Source organism: Salmo salar, chromosome ssa06, assembly GCF_905237065.1.
Source record: "Salmo salar chromosome ssa06, Ssal_v3.1, whole genome shotgun sequence".
Lineage (NCBI taxonomy): Eukaryota > Metazoa > Chordata > Actinopteri > Salmoniformes > Salmonidae > Salmo > Salmo salar.
In genome coordinates, this window is record NC_059447.1 from 74,073,312 (window position 1) to 74,097,865 (window position 24,554).

Here is a 24,554-nt window from a genome sequence, read left to right on the forward strand (position 1 = left end):
ATGATCAGTAGAAGAAGAATATGTTTCAGATTCACAGCCTCCCGAACTCATGTAAACTCTTTTCCTTTCTGTGTGTTTTTCTATTATGCGTCTTCCACAAATCCATAATTAACACCATCTCCATGTGTCTCCAAGTGATGTCCAGCCCCAGTCTTTACTCTAGTGGATATTTGAGACAACATAAAAAAATAAGTGACATTTATTCAGTCACCGCCAACGTGCCAGTGCTCTGTTATGCACGCGCACACATAGCCCCCAGCCGTTACATTCCTCCCACCTTCCAACCTTCTCAGAGTGTGTAAGCCCTGTGACAATCGGTCCTGACGTGCCATTAAAACATTTCACAGGTTCAGGGGGAGCGATTTCCACTGCTCTCCTTTTCCAAATGGCAGGACGGAGAGAGGTGTGGAGGGAGGGAGGTGAAAAGGAGCTTGTGGTGAGCAGAGCGTGTCAACTCAACCACTCGCTCTCTAGACCAGGGTCAAGTTCTCTTGTGAAAAAAATATCCCCTCCACCCCCCACTCCCTTGTTCTCCCCTCCATCCCCCACTCCCCCTTTCCCTCACTCTCCTCTCCATACCCCAATCCACCTTTCCCTCGCTCTCCTCTCCATCCCCCTTTCCCTCGCTCTCCTCTCCATCCCCCTTTCCCTCGTTCTCCTCCCCATCCTTTCCCTCATTCTCCTCTCCCTCCTTTCCCTCATTCTCCTCCCCATCCTTTCTCTCATTCTCCTCCCCATCCTTTCCCTCATTCTCCTCCCCATCCCTTCCCTCATTCTCCTCTCCATCCCCCACTACCTCATTCTCCTCTCCATCCTTTCCCTCATTCTCCTCTCCATCCTTTCCCTCATTCTCCTCTCCATCCCCCACTCCTTCATTCTCCTCCCCATCCTTTCCCTCATTCTCCACCCCATCCTCCTCTCCATCCTTTCCCTCATTCTCCCCTCATCCTCCTCTCCATCCTTTCCCTCATTCTCCTCCCCATCCTTTCCCTCATTCTCCCCTCCATCCTCCTCTCCATCCTTTCCCTCATTCTCCCCTCATCCTCCTCTCCATCCTTTCCCTCATTCTCCTCCCCATCCTTTCCCTCATTCTCCTCCCCATCCTTTCCCTCATTCTCCTCTCCATCCCCCACTACCTCATTCTCCTCTCCATCCTTTCCCTCATTCTCCCCTCATCCTCCTCTCCATCCTTTTCCTCATTCTCCTCCCCATCCTTTCCCTCATTCTCCTCCCCATCCTCCTCTCCATCCTTTTCCTCATTCTCCTCCCCATCCTTTCCCTCATTCTCCTCCCCATCCTTTCCCTCATTCTCCTCTCCATCCTTTCCCTCATTCTCCCCTCATTCTCCTCCCCATCCTTTCCCTCACTCCCCATCCTTTCCCTCACTCCCCATCCTTTCCCTCACTCCCCATCCTTTCCCTCATTCTCCTCCCCATCCTTTCCCTCATTCTCCCCATCCTTTCCCTCATTCTCCTCCCCATCCTTTCCCTCATTCTCCTCCCCATCCTTTCCCTCATTCTCCTCCCCATCCTTTCCCTCATTCTCCTCCCCATCCTTTCCCTCACTCTCCTCCCCATCCTTTCCCTCACTCCCCATCCTTTCCCTCATTCTCCACTCCTTTCCCTCATTCTCCACCCCATCCTTTCCCTCATTCTCCACCCCATCCTTTCCCTCATTCTCCTCCCCATCCTTTCCCTCATTCTCCTCCCCATCCTTTCCCTCATTCTCCTCCCCATCCTTTCCCTCATTCTCCTCCCCATCCTTTCCCTCATTCTCCTCCCCATCCTTTCCCTCATTCTCCTCTCCATCCTTTCCCTCATTCTCCCCTCATCCTCCTTTCCATCATTCTCCTCCCCATCCATTCCCTCATTCTCCTCCCCATCCTTTCCCCCACTCTCCTCCCCATCCTTTCCCCCACTCCCCATCCTTTCCCTCATTCTCCTCCCCATCCATTCCCTCATTCTCCTCCCCATCCTTTCCCCCACTCTCCTCCCCATCCTTTCCCCCACTCCCCATCCTTTCCCTCATTCTCCTCTCTATCCTTTCCCTCATTCTCCCCTCATCCTCCTCTCCATCCTTTCCCTCATTCTCCTCCCCATCCTTTCCCTCATTCTCCTCCGCATCCTTTCCCCCACTCTCCTCCCCATCCTTTGCCCCACTCTCCTCCCCATCCATTCCCTCATTCTCGTCTCCATCCCCCACTCCCTCATTCTCCTCTCCATCGCCCACTCCCTCCTTTCCCTCATTCTCCTCTCCACTCCCTCCTTTCCCTCATTCTCCTACCACTCCCTCCTTTCCCTCATTCTCCTCTCCCTCCTTTCCCTATCTCTCCCTCATTCTCCTCTACTTTCCCTCATTCTCCTCCCCATCCTTTCCCTCATTCTCCTCCCCATCCTTTCCCTCATTCTCCTTTCCATCCCCCACTCCCTACTTTCCCTCATTCTCCTCTCCATCCCCCACTCCCTCCTTTCCCTCATTCTCCTCTCCATCCCCCACTCCCTCCTTTCCCTCATTCTCCTCTCCATCCCCCACTCCCTCCTTTCCCTCATTCTCCTCTCCATCCCCCACTCCCTCCTTTCCCTCATTCTCCTCTCCATCCCCACTCCCTCCTTTCCCTCATTCTCCTCTCCCGCCTCTCCATCCTTTCCCTCATCCTCCTCTCCATCCTTTCACTCATTCTCCTCCACATCCTTCCCCTCCCCATCCTTTCCCTCATTCTCCTCTCCATCCCCCACTCCCTCCTTTCCCTCATTCTCCTCTCCCTCCCCCACTCCCTCCTTTCCCTCATTCTCCTCATTCTCCTTTCCCTCATTCTCCTCTCCCTCATTCTCCCCCTCCTTTCCCTCATTCTCCTCCCCCTCCTTTCCCTCATTCTCCTCCCCTCCTTTCCCTCATTCTCCTCCCCCTCATTCTCCTCCCCATCCTTTCCCTCATTCTCCTCCCTATCCTTTCCCTCATTCTCCTCCCTATCCTTTCCCTCATTCTCCTCTCCATCCCCCACTCCCTCCTTTCCCTCATTCTCCTCTCCCTCCTTTCCCCCACTCCCTCCTTTCCCTCATTCTCCTCCACCTCCTTTCCCTCATTCTCCTCCCCCTCATTCTCCTCCCCCTCCTTTCCCTCATTTCTCTTTCCCTCATTCTCTCCCTCATTCTCCTCTCCCTCCCCCACTCCCTCCTTTCCCTCATTCTCCACTCCCTCCTTTCCCTCATTCTCCTCCCCCTCCTTTCCCCCATTCTCCTCTCCATCCTTTCCCTCATTCTCCTCCCCATCCTATCGCTCATTCTCCTCCCCACCCTTTCCCTCATTCTCCTCTCCATCCCCCACTCCCTCCTCTCCCTCATTCTCCTCTCCCTCCTTTCCCTCATTCTCCTCTCCCTCCTTTCCCTCATTCTCCTCTCCCTCCTTTCCCTCATTCTCCTCCCCCTCCTTTCCCTCATTCTCCTCTCCCTCATTCTCCTCTCCATCCTTTCCCTCATTCTCCTCCCCCTCCTTTCCCTCACTCTCCTCCCCCTCCTTCCCCTCATTCCCCTCCCCCTCCTTTCCCTCATTCCCCTCCCCTCATTCTCTCCCTCATTCTCCTCTCCCTCCCCCACTCCCTCCTTTCCCTCATTCTCCACTCCCTCCTCTCCCTCCTTTCCCTCATTCTCCTCTCCCTCTTTTCCCTCATTCTCCTCCCCCTCCTTTCCCCCATTCTCCTCTCCCTCATTCTCCTCTCCATCCTTTCCCTCATTCTCCTCTCCATCCCCCACTCCCTCCTCTCCCTCATTCTCCTTTCCCTCATTCTCCTCCCCCTCCTTTCCCCCATTCTCCTCTCCCTCATTCTCCTCTCCATCCTTTCCCTCATTCTCCTCTCCATCCCCCACTCCCTCCTTTCCCTCATTCTCCTCTCCCTCATTCTCCTCCCCATCCTTTCCCTCATTCTCCTCCCCATCCTTTCCCTCATTCTCATCTCCATCCTTTCCCTCATTCTCCTCTCCCTCATTCTCCTCCCTCCTTTCCCTCATTCTCCCCTCCCTCCTTTCCCTCATTCTCCCTTCCCTCCTTCTCCTCTCCATCCCCCACTCCCTCCTTTCCCTCATTCTCCTCCCCATCCTTTCCCTCATTCTCCTCCCCATCCTTTCCCTCATTCTCCTCCCCATCCTTTCCCTCATTCTCCTCTCCATCCTTTCCCTCATTCTCCCCTCCATCCTTTCCCTCATTCTCCTCTCCATCCTTTCCGTCATTCTCCTCTCCATCCTTTCCCCCATTCTCCTCTCCATCCTTTCCCTCATTCTCCTCCCCCTCCTCTCCCTCATTCTCCTCTCCCTCATTCTCCTCTCCCTCCTTTCCCTCATTCTCCTCTCCATCCTTTCCCTCATTCTCCTCCCCATCCTTTCCCTCATTCTCCTCCCCATCCTTTCCCTCATTCTCCTCCCCATCCTTTCCCTCATTCTCCTCTCCACCCCCCACTCCCTCCTCTCCCTCATTCTCCTCTCCCTCCTTTCCCCCATTCTCCTCTCCCTCCTTTCCCTCATTCTCCTCTCCCTCCTTTCCCTCATTCTCCTCTCCATCCCCCACTCCCTCCTTTCCCTCATTCTCCTCTCCATTCCCCACTCCCTCCTTTCCTCATTCTCCTCTCCATCCTTTCCCTCATTCTCCCTTCCTTTCCCTCATTCTCCTCTCCATTCCCCCACTCCCTCCTTCTCCTCTCCATCCTTTCCCTCATCTCCCCTCACCTCCTCTCCATCCTTTCCCTCATTCTCCTCCCCATCCTTTCTCTCATCTCTCCCCATCCTTTCCCTCATTCTCCTCCCCATCCTTTCCCTCATTCTCCTCCCCATCCTTTCCCTCATTCTCCTCCCCATCCTTTCCCTCATTCTCCTCTCCATCCCCCACTACCTCATTCTCCTCTCCATCCTTTCCCTCATTCTCTCCCTCATTATTCTCACTCCTTTCCCTCATTCTCCCCTCCCTCCTTTCCCTCATCCTCTCTCCCTCCTTTCCCTCATTCTCCCCTCCATCCTTTCCCTCATTCTCCCCTCCATCCTTTCCCTCATTCTCCCCTCCATCCTTTCCCTCATTCTCCCCTCCATCCTTTCCCTCATTCTCCCCTCCATCCTTTCCCTCATTCTCCTCTCCATCCTTTCCCTCATTCTCCTCCCCCTCATTCTCCTCCCCATCCTTTTCCCCATCCTTTCCCTCATTCTCCTCCCCATCCTTTCCCTCATTCTCATCCCCATCCTTTCCCCTCATTCTCCTCCCCATCCTTTCCCCTCATTCTCCTCCCCATCCTTTCCCTCATTCTCCTGCCCATCCTTTCCCTCATTCTCCTCCCCATCCTTTCCCTCATTCTCTCCCTCATTCTCCTCTCCCTCTCTCCCTCCTTTCCCTCATTCTCCCCTCCATCCTTTCCCTCATTCTCCCCTCCATCCTTTCCCTCATTCTCCTCTCCATCCTTTCCCTCATTCTCCTCCCCCTCCTCTCCCTCATTCTCCTCTCCCTCATTCTCCTCTCCCTCCTTTCCCTCATTCTCCTCTCCCTCATTCTCCTCTCCATCCTTTCCCTCATTCTCCTCCCCATCCTTTCCCTCATTCTCCTCCCCATCCTTTCCCTCATTCTCCTCCCCATCCTTTCCCTCATTCTCCTCCCCATCCCCCACTCCCTCCTTTCCCTCATTTCCCTCATTCTCCCTTCCCTCCTTTCCCTCATTCTCGTCTCCATTCCCCCACTCCCTCCTTCTCCTCTCCATCCTTTCCCTCATTCTCCCCTCATCCTCCTCTCCATCCTTTCCCTCATTCTCCTCCCCATCCTTTCTCTCACTCCCCATCCTTTCCCTCATTCTCCTCCCCATCCTTTCCCCATTCTCCTCCCCATCCTTTCCCTCATTCTCCTCCCCATCCTTTCCCTCATTCTCCTCCCCATCCTTTCCCTCATTCTCCTCTCCATCCTTTCTCTCATTCTCCTCCCCATCCTTTCCCTCATTCTCCTCCCCATCCTTTCCCTCATTCTCCTCTCCATCCTTTCCCTCATTCTCCCCTCCATCCGACTCCCCATCCTTTCCCTCATTCTCCTCCCCATCCTTTCCCTCATTCTCCTCCCCATCCTTTCCCTCATTCTCCTGCCCATCCTTTCCCTCATTCTCCTGCCCATCCTTTCCCTCATTCTCCTGCCCATCCTTTCCCTCATTCTCCTGCCCATCCTTTCCCTCATTCTCCTCCCCATCCTTTCCCTCATTCTCTCCCTCATTCTCCTCTCCCTCCTTTCCCTCATTCTCCCCTCCCTCCTTTCCCTCATCCTCTCCCTCCTTTCCCTCATTCTCCCCTCCACCCTTTCCCTCATTCTCCCCTCCATCCTTTCCCTCATTCTCCCCTCCATCCTTTCCCTCATTCTCCCCTCCATCCTTTCCCTCATTCTCCCCTCCATCCTTTCCCTCATTCTCCTCCCCATCCTTTCCCTCATTCTCCTCCCCATCCTTTCCCTCATTCTCCTCCCCATCCTTTCCCTCATTCTCCTCCCCATCCTTTCCCTCATTCTCCCCTCCATCCTTTCCCTCATTCTCCCCTCCATCCTTTCCCTCATTCTCCCCTCCATCCTTTCCCTCATTCTCCTCCCCATCCTTTCCCTCATTCTCCTCCCCATCCTTTCCCTCATTCTCCTCCCCATCCTTTCCCTCATTCTCCTCCCCATCCTTTCCCTCATTCTCCTCCCCATCCTTTCCCCTCATTCTCCTCCCCATCCTTTCCCTCATTCTCCTGCCCATCCTTTCCCTCATTCTCCTCTCCCTCCTTTCCCTCATTCTCCCCTCCCTCCTTTCCCTCATCCTCTCTCTCTCCTTTCCCTCATCCTCTCTCTCTCCTTTCCCTCATTCTCCCCTCCATCCTTTCCCTCATTCTCCCCTCCATCCTTTCCCTCATTCTCCCCTCCATCCTTTCCCTCATTCTCCTCTCCATCCTTTCCCTCATTCTCCTCCCCCTCCTTTCCCTCATTCTCCTCCCCATCCTTTCCCTCATTCTCCTCCCCATCCTTTTCCCCATCCTTTCCCTCATTCTCCTCCCCATCCTTTCCCTCATTCTCCTCCCCATCCTTTCCCCTCATTCTCCTCTCCATCCTTTCCCCTCATTCTCCTCTCCATCCCCCACTCCCTCTCCCCCCCATCCTTTCCCTCATTCTCCTGCCCATCCTTTCCCTCATTCTCCTGCCCATCCTTTCCCTCATTCTCTCCCTCACTCCTCTCCCTCCTCTCCCTCATTCTCCTCTCCCTCCTTTCCCTCATTCTCCCCTCCCTCCTTTCCCTCATTCTCTCTCCATCCTTTCCCTCATTCTCCCCTCCATCCTTTCCCTCATTCTCCCCTCCATCCTTTCCCTCATTCTCCCCTCCATCCTTTCCCTCATTCTCCCCTCCATCCTTTCCCTCATTCTCCCCTCCATCCTTTCCCTCATTCTCCCCTCCATCCTTTCCCTCATTCTCCCCTCCATCCTTTCCCTCATTCTCCCCTCCATCCTTTCCCTCATTCTCCCCTCCATCCTTTCCCTCATTCTCCTCCCCATCCTTTCCCTCATTCTCCTCCCCATCCTTTCCCTCATTCTCCTCCCCATCCTTTTCCCCATCCTTTCCCTCATTCTCCTCCCCATCCTTTCCCTCATTCTCCTCCCCATCCTTTCCCCTCATTCTCCTCTCCATCCTTTCCCCTCATTCTCCTCTCCATCCCCCACTCCCTCTCCCCATTTCCCTCGTTCTCGTCTCCCCTACCTCTCTAGCGTCATTAGTCTCACTGTATCACACATGGCCCCTAGATTTGAGACTGTCCCTGAGCTCCATCACAGCTCCACTCCTATAATGTCAAGGCACACAGCAGAGTGAATATCTGATTCCTACTGAACACAGGGACATCGAGGCCCCCCTCTGCCCTCTCCGTTCACTGTCTCTCTTCCTCTGTCTCAGTCTCTCTAAATCGCACCTTTGGGAGTGTGTTCTCGTGAGTAAACAAAACCAAAGACCCAAGTCTAAAGCTGTGACCCAAACGGTATCAGCCACAAAAAGGAATGAGCAGTGACTCACCAGTGGGTCCCGACCCTCCATTTGAGAAACCACTGACTGCTATAAGGGATTCGTTTTATCCCAGACTTCGTGACAAGGTGGAAGAGGGAGGATAAGGAGGAAGAGGAGTGGACGGCAGGTGAAATGGTCTGTCCCATTCCGCTATCCCCTCATTTCCCTGCCATGGTCTGATTCACTGTTCTCTCCTGTCCAATAGGCTGTGAGATTACTGCTGAACTGCGCTGAGCGAATGTGATTGGTCCAAACCTTTCTGGCTTTCATCCTCACTAGAACAGAAGTCATTGTGTGTGTGTGTAAAACTACCCCAAAGCTCTAACCTTAAGGACTCACACTGAATTTTGTGCAAAGCGTTTGCTGCACACAGTTCACTTACATCCTGTGTACTTTCCCATTATCTGCATCTCCTAGTACTGTCTGGACTGCTGTTTGGACCGTAGGTCTTCCATCCACCACTTTAGAAAATACTTCCTTGTAAAAACTCTGTAGAAGGCAGTTTTACAATGGTTTTATCATGTGAAACGTCAAAACACTTTCTTGATCATTTAACCTAAACTGCCTCTCAGAACTGCCTTTCTATGGCCAACACAGACACTAATGTCATAGTAGCAGGCACCGTTATAAAGTCCAACTCAATTTATGGAAGTAGTTACTACTGGCATTGAATCTGGCAAATACAAAGACTATCTATAGTAGTAGAGACCATTACAACGACCATTCAATCTGATGAGAGGGTGTTATTCTGACTGAGTGACATTGCCAGTGATGAACTGTTTTAACACGACTCATCTCAGCTCCCTTGTTAAACAGCAGTCAAGGCTGCTTTATGCATGGTCTTTTAGCCTGCATTCTGAATGGCAACCTATTCCCTATATAGTGCACAACTGTTGACCCCTATGGGTCCTGGTCAAAACTACTGCACAAACAGGGAATGGAGTGCACTAAATAGGGAACAAGGTGCCATTAGGGATGCAACCTTAGTATTGGATCCATAAAAGGTCTGTATCCTGTGGTGATATCTTCCACAATCCATGTTATCTTCTTCCATATGCATGGAAGTTGGTTAGTCAATGTATTGACCACCAGTCTCATTTGTTGAAGTGTGACGTAGTGGAATATGACAATCCCATTTCATTATTATTTCCTAGAAAGACAGACCAAGACCCAAATTCAAAATGCTGCAGATGAACAGAAGCTGCCAGAACAGTGTGTCCCACTCAGAATGTTCATACTGTATCACAGTGCATTTAAACCGACAGCAAGCTAATTCCATCTCGTGGACATTGTTGTCATTGGACATTATGAGTAGAGGTCGACCGATTATGATTTTATTTTCAACGCCGATACCGATTATTGGCGGGCCAAAAAAGCCGGCACCGATTAATCAGCCGATTTTTGCCCTGAATGAACACTGAATGAACACTTATTTTAACTTAATATAATACATCACTCAAATCAATTTAGCCTCAAATAAATAATGAAACATGTTCAATTTGGTTTAAATAACGCAAAAAAACAAAGTGTTGGAGAAGAAAGTAAAAGTGCAATATGTGCCATGTAAAAAAGCTAACATTTAAGTTCCTTGCTCAGAACATGAGAACATATGAAAGCTGGTGGTTCCTTTTAACATGAGTCTTCAATATTCCCAGGTAAGAAGTTTAAAGTTGAGGTTGCTATAGGAATTATAGGACTATTTCTCTCTATACCATTTGTATTTCATATACCTTTGACTATTGGATGTTCTTATAGGCACTATAGTATTGCCAGTGTAACAGTATAGCTTCCGTCCCTCTCCTCGCTCCTATCTGGGCGCGAACCAGGAACACATCGAAAACAGCCACCTCGAAGCATCGTTACCCATCGCTCCACAAAAGCCGCAGCCCTTGCAGAGCAAGGGGAACAACTACTCCAAGTGTCAGAGTGAGTGACGTTTGAAACGCTATTTGCCCGCACCCCGCTAACTAGCTAGCCATTTCACATCGGTTACACCAGCCTAATCTCGGGAGTTGATAGGCTTGAAGTTATAAACAGAGCTGTGCTTGAAGCATTGCGAAGAGCTGCTGGTAAACGCACGAAAGTGCTGTCAATGAATGCTTACGAGCCTGCTGCTGCCTACCACCGCTCAGTCAGACTGCTCTATCAAATATCAAATCATAGACTTAATTATAACATAATAACACACAGAAAAACGAGCCTTTGGTCATTAATATGGTCAAATCCGGAAACTATAATTTCGAAAATAAAACGTTTTTTTCGTTCAGTGAAATACGGAACCGTTCCGTATTTTATCTAACGGGTGGCATCCATAAGTCTAAATATTCCTCTTACATTGCACAATCTTCAATATTATGTCATAATTACGTAAAATCTGGCAAATTAGTTAGCAACGAGCCAGGCGGCCAACTGTTGCATATACCCTGAATCTGTGTACAATGAACGCAAGAGAAGTGACACAATTTCCCTAGTTTAATATTGCCTGCTAACATTAATTTCTTTTAACTAAATATGCAGGTTTAAAAATATATACTTCTGTGTATTGATTTTAAGGCATTGATGTTTATGGTTAGGTACATTTGTGCAACGATTGTGCTTTTTTCGCAAATGCGCTTTTGTTAAATCATCCCATTTGGTGAAGTAGGCTGTCTTTGTTAGGAAGATCTTCACAGTTCGCAACGAGCCAGGCGGCCCAAACTGCTGCATATACCCTGACTCTGTTGCACAGAACGCAAGAGAAGTGATAATTTCCCTAGTTAAAATAAATTCATGTTAGCAGGCAATATTAACTAAATATGCAGGTTTAAAAATATATACTTGTGTATTGATTTTAAGAAAGGCGCTTTTTTCGCGAATGCGTTTGTTAAATCACCCGTTTGGCGAAGTAGGCTGTGATTCAATGATAAATTAACAGGCACCACATCGATTATATGCAACGCAGGACAAGCTAGATAAACTAGTAATATCATCAACCATGTGTAGTTAACTAGTGATTATGTTAAGATTGATTGTTTTTTATAAGATAAGTTTAATGCTAGTTAGCACCTTACCTTGGCTCCTTGCTGCACTCGCACAACAGGTAGTCAGCCTGCCACGCAGTCTCCTCGTGGAGTGCAATGTAATCGGCCATGATCGGTGTCCAAAAATGCAGATCACCGATTGTTATGCAAACGTGAAATCGGCCCTAATTAATCGGCCATTCCTATTAATCGGCCGAGCTCTAATTACGAGAACCATACTATTAAAACCTAACTACCAGTCTGCATGATTTTACAGGTGTTTAATTTATTCAGATGCAGGGCAGGGCAGGGTGACAGTACGTAGGGGAAGGTAGAGAGAGAAGGGAACTGTATATGCTTGTTAGTGTGTCTAGAGGAGGAAGTGGGTGATCCATATTAAATATAGCTTAAGGGACTTAATATAGACTAGAGGCTGATGGTAGGACTATGCTGGGAACATACACAACAGTGTCTCTCCACACCACGAGCTTTTTACTTTATTTATCCTTTTAGGAGCTCTAGTCAAAGACAGGAGGGATTGTGGTGTAGAAAACAGATACAAAGATGAGATATGATGAGCAATATAATGAAACCAGGACATACTGTATGGGGTAATGGTTGGTGAGTATGCGTGATGATACTGTAGACAGATGGTGTGTCAGAAGAGCATTAAGTCCAGGTTAGATCAGAGGGCGATATGGCACTCCCACAACAAACCAGGCCATACAGTCCAGTACCCATAAACACTGAATGAACATGTTGAAAATGGACCAGTAAAAATTTAAATCACTCCTACCTCGTAACCACTAGCACCCACTCCCCCCGCCTTACCTGAACTCTGGCGGTGGGGTCTTGTTTGATCCACTTGATGGCGGTCTCGTAGACCAGTTCCTCAGCCTTGGTGGTGAGGCTGTCATTAGACAGGTAGGCCACTAGGTCCTCCTTAGACACACACATAATCTCCTCCTGCCCCGCCACCTAGTGCACAATGAAGGGTTGACACTTCATTGGGATGAAAATCCTGGAGTACATGCACCGTTTTTAAATCATGTGTGACAGATGTTATGGTAGACTGGGACGGTATAGCAGGGATTAGTACTGCAGGTAGACTTTTCTCACAGATACATAGTGTGATATGTTATTTTGGGGTTTAAAAATTAAATCATCCCATCATTAAATCCACCTACCTCAGGGAAGTTCTGCAGTGCGAAAGCCTTGGCCATGTTGTGGAGCTCTGTACATCGCATAGCTTCAGCCATGGCCAGCACACCTAGGCAGTTCCCCACTGTTAGCTGTTTCTCTGCAGAGAGCGGGAGAGCGTGAGAGAGAGAGCAAGAGGGGAATGGGGAGAAAAAGAGGAGAAAGAGAGGAATAAGGGAGTGTTATTCACACATCCATAAAAAAAACTGTCTGGAAAGAGGGGGAGAAAGCAGGGAGAGAGCTGTGGTCTATCTGTGTGTTTATCTGGGCCTGGAGAGAGACTGTCATAGCTGAAACAGCTCCAGGGACAAACAAGGGGAATCAATCGTTAGGTGCCTACTGAGCACGGTCAGGCAGCATAGCAGGGATTAGTACTGCAGGTAAAGACCTTTGTGTGTGTCTGCTGCCTATACAAACATCACCAGGAAAGGTAATGGAGCCACAACAATTCAAAGAGCAGACTGAATATCTAATCAAAACAGGGTTTGTATGACATCAAAGTGTGTTATTAAACTCTAAAGTTAACTCAGTGTGTTGAAGCTGAATAGGAAAACAAAGCCTTTGAAACTAATAAATGTAGTCTGTTGTGGTGTGGTTGAGCAGATGTGTTTTCACCTTGAGAAGGGTCTGACGGGAGAACGTGGCGTAATAACTAGAGCTAGACGGATCAATACTTTTACAGAGCCCTCTCTATATCTAATCAATATCAAACCAGGTTGAAATGTTAAGGATTCTTCTTTACTTTGATCTTAATTGATTCCACAGGTACCGTTCATTTAGGTTCATTTGTGTGGGTGTGAGGAGAGTCTCTGCATAATCCATATGGCGTTCACGATGTGTGTGTGTGAGCGAGCGCCATATCTCAAATTTTTGCAGACAATGAATAAAGGAGTTTTATTCCAGGCTCTGGAAGGTCCAATAGCTGATGGCTGTAAATCCACACAAATGTTGAAGGTTGAACTCGTAGACAGAATTACAAGAATTGATTTTATGGCTTTCAGTGATTTCCAAATAACCCTGCACAACATAGCATCTGTTCGCACGTACTGCCATGATGAATGGTCATGTAACTTCTATTGTGCTCTTGCTCCATCTCCATGTAATTACTTTGTAGATGCGCTGTGTAACTGTACACATTACATTGTGTTGGATCAGTTTTCTATTTCTTGATGTCCTAATATTTGGGCAAATAATACGACGTGCAACATAGGTTACCCAGATTTATTGAAATGTGTTTTTTGGTATTTTTGTCACACTCAAAAATCTGATCAACTCAATACACCATGGCCAAACTAGGCCATGTTCATTTATCTTCAGTACATTTGTTAAGAACTTGGATATCCTTGACATAATATCAATTTCTTTGTTCCAAGGTTATACATTGCACCAGTACAATGTCATACAGTGCACTTGAGCGTTGAAATTCTTGCTGTATTGAAAAGCGCTATACAAACCAAATCTATTATTATTACTATGTCTCAGTTCTAACACTCAAATGTCATGAATTATATTCAGGCAGGGCAGGAAAGACTGACCTACTGATGGTGATGAAGTCTGACTATACTATAAATGGTTTCCCTGTTTTAACAAGTCCATATCGTCGGACGAAACGAGAAAAACAGATCAATATTTATTTTCACTGTCTTTTCCCTCTCCTTTACAGCTCTGACCTTTTTCATCTCATATCCAGACATCATATCCCTGCCTTGCCTTACAGCTCTCCCCACCAATCTCTATTAAATGGTAAGTATAAGCTGACATTTACAATTTCCCAGTCCCTTGACCTCCTAAACCCATGACTACGCATTTGCTTCTCAGTTGACCCATGGGCTCGCCACCCCCCAACCTTTCAAACACCCCTCCCCTCACCGCTTTTACCCAGACCTGTATCCTCATCTCTACCTTGTCTTGGTATCGATTGGCCTAGAGCATCTGTGGGATTTGACATTTTACTGACAATTGTTCCCTGACCTTTTTATGAATCTGTCCTGGCGCCTCCTAAACCCTGAGGGCCGAGAGGAGAGGTGGAGAGTGAGAGGGCTAATTCAGATTTTTTTTTAAAACAACATACCAAGAATTCTATCTGGCAATGTTTATATGATCCCCTTTCAAACAGTCCCATTTGTTGTGCGTAGCCAGCACCATCAAGGTCTATATTCCTCCAACAGAATGCACTGCGTTCATTTCTTCATACTCCCAACTGTAAGTTAGCCATTTTTAGATCGCCATACTTGTAAATAATTAGCTTGTAATGTGTTATTTCCCTGTTAAGATGAATAAAACATTGGCTACAGTTAAACTCAAAACTTTGTCAGATATGTTCTGGTTGAATATAAGCATTGTAATTATAAACATTGTCTAGAAACTTGCTTTTAGTTGCCTCGCTTGCTAGATTTTCTAAAAACGGGTGGTTTTTCTTTGGTGCAGAAAATAAAATTGTTGCTATAGTTGCTATACTGCTATACTATAGTTGCTATACTGAACAAAAATATAAATGCAACATCTAAAGTGTTGGTCACATGTTTCATATGCACAAAAACGTATGTCTCTAAAATGTTTGTTTACATCCCTGTCAGCGAGCATTTCTCCTTTGCCAAGATAATTCATCCACCTGACGTGTGGCATATCAAGAAGCTGATTAAACAGCATGATCATTACACAGGTGCACCTTGTGCTACGGTCAATAAAATGCCACTAACATGTGCAGTTTTGTCACACAATGCCACAGATGTCCCAAGTTGAGGGAGTGTGCAATTGGCATGCTGACAGCAGGAATGTCCACCAGAGCTGTTGCCAGAGAATTTAATGTTCATTTTTCTACCATAAGGCGCCTCCAATGTGGTTTTAGAAATTTTGACAGTACATCCAACCGGCCTCACAACCGCAGACCACGAGTAACTACGCCAGCCCAGGACCTCCACATCCGGCTTCTTCACCTGTGAGTAGGGAGAGGGTGGGTGCTGAGGAGTATTTATGTCTGTGGGGAAAAACTCCTTCTGATTCACTGGGCCTGGCTCCCCATGCATGGCTGCATCTCTGCCCAGTCCATAGATAAGGCCTAATGCATTTCAATTGACTGGTTTCCTTATATGAACTGTAACTCAGAAAAATCATTGAAATTGTTGCACATTGCATTTATACTTTTCAGAATGACAAGAACAAGTTGCATGTTGGATGAAAATAGAGTGATCATGATTTAATGCGTGCCAAAGCCGGCGAGAAGAAAGGTGATGTTTACACTGAGACATAAGCGACAACTATCGAGAAAATACAGAAAAGATCACTAGTTCCAGAGGCGGAAATAGACCTTTCAGATATAAAGGAAAGGCGGTATGAGGTATTAAAGGGAGAAGAACGGCCAAGCGCTAGGTGTTAGAAAGAAAGTTTTACTCCGGTGGAAACTTTGGACACCTGACAGAAAGGGTGCGAGGGACCATGAGCCAAAGACGGAAAGTCAGGCTTAGTATGAGACAGACACACACACCCCCCCCGCCCCAAACACACACCCTGTGCCATAGCTACATACCTAGGAAGGACACACAGACTTTGCAGAAGGTGTTGAATTGGAACTTGTTGGCAGCCTCTAGCAGTGTCCTGGCGTTAGCGGAGTCTATGACCAGAGAACCTGTGTAGACAAACTCCAGCAGCAGCTCCAACACATCAGCTCCAATGTCGCTCATCCGCAGCTCTAGCATCTCCCCGCTCCTCGTCTCCCCTGACGACCTGACCAACCAACCACGGTAGAGACAAGAGTTAGACATCGAAGAGATGCACACACACCTAGGACTAGGGCTACACACACACACACACACACACTCGTCCGCACACACACACACACACACAACCTGCATCAATAGAAAAGGGAAAAATAACAGAATCAATACAACACGATAGAATACAGTAGAAATGGGGAAGATAGAGATTCTGTTTGGTCTTGTTTTTACAGTAAGCCACTAGGGTTTGTAACAGTACACAGTTAGGTTTGTGCTCCATCTGAAACAAAAGCACAAGTGATTGGTGTCTTTATCAAGGCAAATTAATATCCAAAAGGCATGCTTTGACATGTGTTCTCAGGTATGCATAGATATTCAAGGAGATGCATACAGGATAGTGGGAGACAGAAGACAGAGGGGAGGAGGTGATAAAACCACACAGATCCCTAGGTATGTTAGAACAGTGTTGAAACAGACTGCTAACGGAAGACCTCAAGCTATGTTAGCTGTGGTATGTTTGAAAGCTAGCCAACTGTTGCACCCAATTCTATTCTGTATTGCTATCCTGTGTGTTGTATATCAGAACTACATTTTGAGGTGCTGGGTGGCTTGTATGGGCATTGCAACAGAATGGGATATCTGCATATAGTCCTCTGTGATTAGTTGAAGTTCTGGAACTTCCGGGGGTTTATAGAAGCGTTAAATAACGTATCACCACCCACGTTTAATGTCCCATGTGCACAACAATCTAGTCACGGGTAAAATAAAAAGAACCAATGCCCCAAAATAAAGTGTGCGATACTGTGTCCCTCCCCCGAGAGCTGTGGACAAACAATATGACAACTACCAAGGATCGAGATGGATGGGGTGTGTTCTCCTGTTGGTCACACTGCATAATGCTCTGTGTCTGTTTCAAGTGTTACTGTCTCCTACTGGGTTGGTGAGAGACTCAATAAAGGGAAGCTTTTACAGAGCATACACTCAGTCATAGTGGTTGATGCGAGATGCAGACAGACAGACACACAGACGGACATATGGGCAGAATGGTTAGAGTGAAGAGGAAGGAGGGAGAGAGAGAGGGTGGAAGAGTGTTGGTTCTTCCACAGGGACCAGCAGCCATCCTTCAGAGGGGGTTTGAGGGGGAGGGGGGGTGTCCATGTTCCATGACTGTTCCTGGGTCTTTTAAATAAGAGATTCCTCCCTGCCCCCCCCCTCGCCACCACACCTAAACCCAAAGCCTCTGCCCCAGCTCGCTGCCACATTCATCAGTATCCTGTATATGAACGTAGTAGACATTAGTGGTCATTGAGCCATCTTAGGAGGTGAGAGAAGGGGAGAAGGACAACGCAAAAAATAAATAAGACAGTGGGGATCGGTCTCTGCATGGACGGACATAGGGAGGCTGGAAAGACCAAGACAGTTATATATCAAAATGTTATTTTTCTCCTGCAAAGCAAAAAAACATAGTATTGTTATGTTATTACCTTCCCGCCCTACGCTGTGGCAGTATTAAAACTAGAAAAAAGGGGGAGATCGGGGGTGTAGTCCAGGGTTAAGCAATGGAGGGTAAGAAAAGGGAAATAAAATAAATAAATAAACAACAGCATGCTCATCAACCAGGTCAATGGGAATCGGATCAAGTGGCAATTTGTTTTCGTTTGTTATAGAATGTGCTTTCTGCTTCTTCTCAAAGTGGTGGCTGTTTATACTGCTGTATCTGATTGCAGACTTGTCTTTTTTATGTAAAAGAGGGAGAGAAAGGGAAAAGGGGGAAGTAAAAAAAGAGCAATAAGGAGAAATTGAGAGAGGAATCGGTTTACTAAAAATGCACCAATATGTTTTCCGTGGAGAGTCTTTAATTCAGCATAGACTGTCAGAAAGGGGAGGAGAAAGAGGGGATGTCATATATGGATTTCTAATGTGTCCTGTTAAAGTACTATTTTACACGGACCGCATTTACCATGTTCTCTAAAATCACATTTCAGCTGGACAAATGATTCCCGCAGACATTTTACTCTGTGCTCAGAGGAATCCAAGCTCATCCAAAATATATACTTTTCTGTGAGAAAACAAAATGTTACTTGTTTGTTTATTCTATCAAGAAAAACAAATCAAACATGGATTCATCATAGATAAGAGTGCCTGCTAGCTTGACAATGTTATTAGTTTAGCTTGTTTGTTTTGGAGACTTCAAGCCACACAAGGAGACCCAGTACTTACACTGGTATTATAATGGCGCATTTCTACTGAGGATTTACCCCAGTGTTTTACCCAAAAGGTGCACACTTTTCTGTTTCCATCTACGCGGGCCGGCACCCGTGTCTCACTGTGTCATGGCTCCGGTGGACCTGCTCTGACTTGAAGCCAAGACAAGGGCATGGGTACTTTTCGGCCTGCATAACAATGGCAAACTGAACTTTAAGACACTCACAAAGCAACAGTCTTGAATGATGCAGAGGTTGTTTATTCTGCTCACAAGTCTTCAGTGTCAGTCCTGATGAAAACACTGGAGCTGGTGTGGGGGTAAGTCTCAGAGGAAAAGCACTACCACAGTCCTGATGAAAACACTGGAGCTGGTGTGGGGGTAAGTCTCAGAGGAAAAGCACTACCAGTGTCACAGCTAGTAGTCGGTGGGCTCTGAGGTTCAGAATCATATCCTGAGCTGGGGACACTGCTGTTTTTGGTCTTAAGAGCAAAACATTGAGCTGCTGTATGAGAGAATAAAATGTACAATTATTTTAAAAATAAAGTTGCTTTTTTTGGGGCCTATTATGATTGCCACTGCTTCTGTAGAGCCATAGGATGGGGAGGAAAGAAGCCTTGTTCAGACCGGTTTACACTGAGCTGCTGATCCATCATAAGTTTCTAGGATTGATTACGCTATCCACTGCTGTGACCATATGGTTTACAGTGATTCAAAGCAGCACACAGTAGTGCACCCAGCAGGCAAAGCTGGTTAGAATGAAGTCATTCTGCTTTTGAACTGGTTGAAATGACATTGTTTCAACGCATTTCAGTTTTTCCTGCTGGGTAGACTAATGCATACTGTCTATCTGACACAGGACAGTAGTAAGGGAACAGTAAGAGCTCACTTGAATCTCAGCTGGAGGATTCTACCACCCAGAGAGCATGTTGACAAAGACTAGAAGTTTCAGTACCACTCTCTCTTCTTAAAGTGGTAGACTGGCCTGGGTGAGTCGGAAGCATATGAAAACAGAAGAGAAAAAGGGCAACAAATGGAACAAAGCTCTGGTGTGTCAGAGTGTGTGTGCTTTTACATTAGGCCCTGCCACCGAGCTGCACCAGATGCATTGTGCCCATACATTAAGGGTGTACAAAGCATACTTATTGAAACTTCAGAGGGGGATAATTGAATTACTGAGGGTGATCGGGGGTCTTTCTGGGCTGAGCAGCAGCAGCCTGTAAAGCAGTGGAATTCAAAGTTTTTCAGCAGGGACCCCATTTTTTCCGCACAAATTTCTCAGGATCCCATTTTTCACAAGATTTTATTTGAGGGAGCATGCAATTGGCATGCTGACTGCAGAATTTCCACCAGAGCTGTTGTCAGATAATTGTTAAATGTTCATTTCTCTACCATAAGCCGCCTCCAACGTTATTTTATAGAATTTGGCAGTACTTCCAACTGGCCTCACAACCGCAGACCACGAGTAACCACGCCAGGCCAGGACCTCCACATCCGGCTTCTTCACCTGCGGGATCGTTTGAGACTGTAATAAAGCCATTTTATGGGGTAAACTCATTCTGATTGGCTGGGACAGGTTCCCGAGTGGGTGGGCCTATGCAGTCATGTGAAAACCATAGATTAGGGCCTAAGGAATTTATTTCAATTGACTGATTTCCTTATATTCACTGTAACTCAGTAAAATTGTTGTGTTTATATTTTTGTTCAGAATATATTGTCCCATATGATAATCTGTGCTCCTAATGTATTTTTGTTTTTTGTTTTTACATTTGAGACTCCACCGCAGTTCCCCATTAACCCCGACTTTGAATACCACTGCTTTAAAAGGGGGGTGATAGGTTTTGGTGGGTGAGTGCCAGACGTGCGTGCATATTTTGGAGCTGTATTACCTCGAGGTAGCAGGGTCAGTACATCAACTCTGCAGACTTGTACTTCAGACAGAGGGAGGTGATAGTTCCTTTAAGATTATAGGGTGGGAAATGCAACATTAAAAATGAGGATTTTTTATGATTTACATAAAATGAATGAGATTGCAAATATCAGCAGTTAAACTGGATGGACATTTTTAACATCTGTAGTTGTTTAATCATTTGGTGATAATCATTCATTGCTACTCATCTAATTTCACTGATCCTGTCAGGGAACTGGTTATAAATGAGCTTTTTATAACATTAAATATCAAAACCATTCTAAATATTATGAATCTATAAAAAATATTAAACTTAACAGGAAATAGCTCAGGTATGATATAGAAAATGGATTTCTCACTCACATACTGTTGATTAAATGATTAGACTATAAATCACATTTTAAAACCCTTCTCTAAAGCCATGGTGCTTTACTGCTTTTCAATTTACTAATCTACTGCTTAACAGTAAACACAACCTAATAAATGAAAATGACTTTCGTGCATGTAAACAAGAATTTGCATCATTACTTTTCCACTTCTGAGACTAATTTCTTGTCCGTGTGTGTTTAAGGTCAGCGTAAATAAGCAACGACATGCACTCTCACTCGCTCACCCTCTGATATTCCATCTCTACTCTGAATAACGGCTGGCTGCCTGGAGAACACCCAAGTGTTATAAGCCTGCACCCCTCTCACACACACACTGGCAGTTATGAGGCACTGATAGTGAGTTACGACAACAGTGAATACCTCTGCACAGTGGGGCTAGTGGGCAGCACAGCGTAGAGAGGGTTTCTCTCTCATTCAACTTCAATGATTTGGATGGGGTGCAGGGCATGTGTGGCATCAGCATAATAGCACTCTCTCTGGAGAGTGACCGGAATGGCACAGAGGCTGTAACTCAATGAGAGAACCGTCAGCTGGGATGTGCTCTTCTCTCTCCTTCAACCAACCCAGTGACACCCCTGACAGCACAGCCCCTCAGACAGCCAGGGTTAAAACAGCACGTCTCCCTCCATCTCAGTGTTGTGTTCTCCAGTAAACACGGCAATAAAACCGCCAAGTGTCACTTGCCTTATAAAGTCAACAGTAGTTATTGACTTTTACTATACATGCCATGATAAATTATTTGAACTTTATCATGTCAAAAATGTTGACAACCTATACGGTTAATAATTAGACGATTATGCAACTTAAACTATCATTAATTAGTATAACATATACATGTAATATATTCCACTAACTGTACGGTTAAATTAGAAAATTCTATTTTTGATTTAATCTAGATGAGAAAGGCCTGCGTTGATGACAAATTATGGTCCTTTACAATGAATTATCCACTTAATAAGAATTTGCTCTGTCAGGCAGCCACATTTAACCAGTACAATATCAGAGTGTAGCCAGGCAGGCAGGCAGACAGGCAGGCAGATGAACGTAACCTGATGTGTCTTTCTGGGGACCCTGTGTGGGGTTGGGAAAGGGCTGCTGTTCACTATTCTCAGTACACATCCCCATTGAGCAGGAACAAACGTGTGTGTGTGTGAATATGTGTTGTGCATGCTGGTGTGATTGACACACAAAGCATCTCCTGGCTGGCTCACTAGATGGATGGCTCACCTCTATGTCTGATAAGCAGCGTTGCGCCCTCTGATGATCTCACAGGAGACAGCGTGGCTGCAGGGCAACTAGCAGGCAGCTGCCCTCAGACTTTAGACTAGAGCTTCCTATTGTTATGTACAGTCTCTCTCGCTACAGTTTCCATCTGTTCAGTCAGTCTGTCTATGAGCAGTGCACAGGAAAACAAACATGTCAAGGAGACGAGAAAACATTGGTTCCGGGGCTCTGTCTGAATCAAGTCGACAAGCACCTGCAAGGATCTGAAGACAGGGTGAGGACATTAGGAGAGGGCCTTGCCTCATCACGAAGAAAATAAACACACCACTACTCTCTCTCTCACACACACACACACGTTCAAAAACAACAACCAAGAAACACATACTAGCACCATATAGAACCAAAACAACCCAGAGACATGTGAGGGATAGAGTAATGAAGAAATACTTAGATCCACCTCAAATGAATACATGAACAGGAAATGGTGTTAACCTGTGAAAGTAACGGTTGAATAAAGCATAGCGGTGAGAGATGTCTGTCTGCTTTGTCCTTCGCTTGCAACTCTGAAGCTTCCCCATCACTTCAATGGACTAACGGTAAACTCCCATCCATTTGCACATAAAAGGATGTTGTCTTGAAACGCCGCAGACAGAAATAAGGTAGCTTAGAGATAAAACCCCTCCCTACTATACCCCATATCACACACTGTTGCTTTGCCATAATTACCACCCAAAGTACATAATGTCTTATTGTTCAGATGGGTTAAAGCCCCCCCCCAGTCATGGAACGTTTTCTCTGCTCATCAAACTGTAAATATGGTTAATTGTCTCTATGGGGAGGAAAATGTAAAGACTTAAGATGGGGTAACCTTTTCCATCAAATGGTTTTAGTGATACATTCATTTGGAGTGGGAGAAGGAGTGGGTGGCTGCTGGCCCTGTGATAGGAACCAAAGTCTTCACACACCTGCAACAGAGAAATGGGGGAGGGGGAAAAAAGCAACACAAATGCGCCCTACAAAAAGAACAGAATGGATCAACAGCTGGTGGGGAAGGGAAGGCAAACCTTTTCACCAGGTCCTTGAAATAAAGGCTGCAGGAAGCTAGAACATTTTGGTGGACTTCAAACTCTTTGCCTTCAACAATTATTTTCAGGTCTGTAAACTCTTTCGCTCTGCGCTGTTGGTTCAACTCCTTCAACATCTCTGTAGAACAAAGAAGAAACAAGACAATGCCATGTTCCAATTTAGAATTCCCACTATTTTATACAAATATGATCATAGAAAGATATCATGGCAACAAAATAATAAATAGACAATAGAAATGGGAAGATTATAAAAACATTATGGCCACAGCTTTCATTATATTGCAGAGAAGAGAAAATACATAGTTTCATAGTAAACATTTCAGTATTATAGGAAGGGAATGTGTGCATATGTATAATAAAATAAGCAAGCTTTGCAATTCTACAGTTGTGTACTGAGGAGTCAGTGATTTTAAGCAGAACAGTCTAGAAGGTATTAGAATATACATAGCGCATGCAGCTGATAAAGGTTAGGATTAATATGAATGACAAAACACTTGACTACTGTTGGATTTTGTAAATTCACTTACTCTATGAATTCAACTAAAGGAACAACCAACTAAAAGAGATGCTTTGAAAACTAGAGACACTTGAATTAATAATGCACTATTCACCATTAGTCATTTTACCAGCAGCATCCCACCCTGGGTACAAGTTAATCCATTGAACCTTGCTGAACTAAAACACTGTCCAAGCCAGAAAAACTAAATAAATAAAAATATCTACACACTTGTCTCATAAATATCACTGGGCAACACAAATAACATGGTTTAGTCAATGGAAGGACTAGGCCTGCTGTAGAGATAGAGTCAGAGCTTGTTTCTTTATTGTTTTAATGAGCCACCATGAGGAGATACTGAGTGTACCAGACAGCAGGGGACCAACATCTAATATGTAACAGTGAACAGAGGGCAATCTATACTACTGTAATATGTATTCAGCAGGAAACCGTCAACAGTACTGTAGCACAGGCCTGTTCAGTGTGGCCATAATGCCCCCTAAAGAAAAGACATGCCTTAAGGCCAAAGTGGCCGTTGTGCCTCTGGGCTGAATATAATAATTATAATGCCCTTCTCCCGGCTGCCAATCGCCCTGCTCCGAAGCACCTCTCACTCAGACGGCTCTCTCAATTCTTATTAGCCAATGTCAGTCACGTGATCGGGTCATTCTCACAGGCATCGCAGCGCCGAAGTAGGCAACTAGTGAAGACACGTCGGGGATGCAACAGCGCAGGAGTGCATATATACTACCCCCCCCCATAACACAAAAGTTGACCTATTCTATTGGTCAGCTTGTCATTCTGTGCGAGAAAGAAATATGACAGTGGGACGATAGATCCCAAATGAATACAACCACTGCACATAAAATAAAATGTGTTTAATAGCACTGAGGCTGATGCAGTAGATCAGAATATTTCACTTAAAATGTTGATCAATTATTAGGTTATTTCTTCACATTATAAGAGCAGCAATGCGACACAGCAGTAAGCACAAATGTTACAAATGTTACAAAATGCAATTAGGGGAAACACTGTTCTACAAAGCACACCACAAAAATATCCTTCGGAAATGTAGAAAAGATGGAATATCTAAAGATGCATGGGAAGGATTGTGTTGTTGGCTGTTGGACAATGAAAAAAAGTTGAGAACATGAGAAAAATTGTTTGAATGACATGAGGAAATGTTTATAAAATAATCCCCTCAACCTTCCAATGGATGGAATACGGTAAGACATGCCTCATAAAAAGACAAAAACATCCAGGTCCTAAACAATTATGTTTATGGTTAAATAGTTTTAAAATGTTGA

At 46.0% G+C, this 24,554-nt stretch overlaps 1 protein-coding gene across 3 annotated transcripts in view; it reads right to left on the bottom strand.

Annotated features, from left to right (window-relative positions):
* LOC106608047 (kelch-like protein 29) overlaps positions 1-24,554 on the bottom strand; it is a 138,774-nt gene that overhangs the window by 79,727 nt on the left and 34,493 nt on the right. For 2 of the 3 annotated variants that reach the window (XM_014205718.2, XM_014205719.2), the window contains exons 3-6: positions 22,731-22,869; positions 15,755-15,951; positions 12,216-12,328; positions 11,860-12,006 (exon numbers count right to left, since the gene is read on the bottom strand). In XM_014205718.2, the coding sequence (XP_014061193.2) occupies positions 11,860-12,006; positions 12,216-12,328; positions 15,755-15,951; positions 22,731-22,869 (596 nt within the window). The remainder of the gene's footprint in view (positions 1-11,859; positions 12,007-12,215; positions 12,329-15,754; positions 15,952-22,730; positions 22,870-24,554) is intronic. The other variant, XM_045720980.1, reaches the window with a different exon arrangement.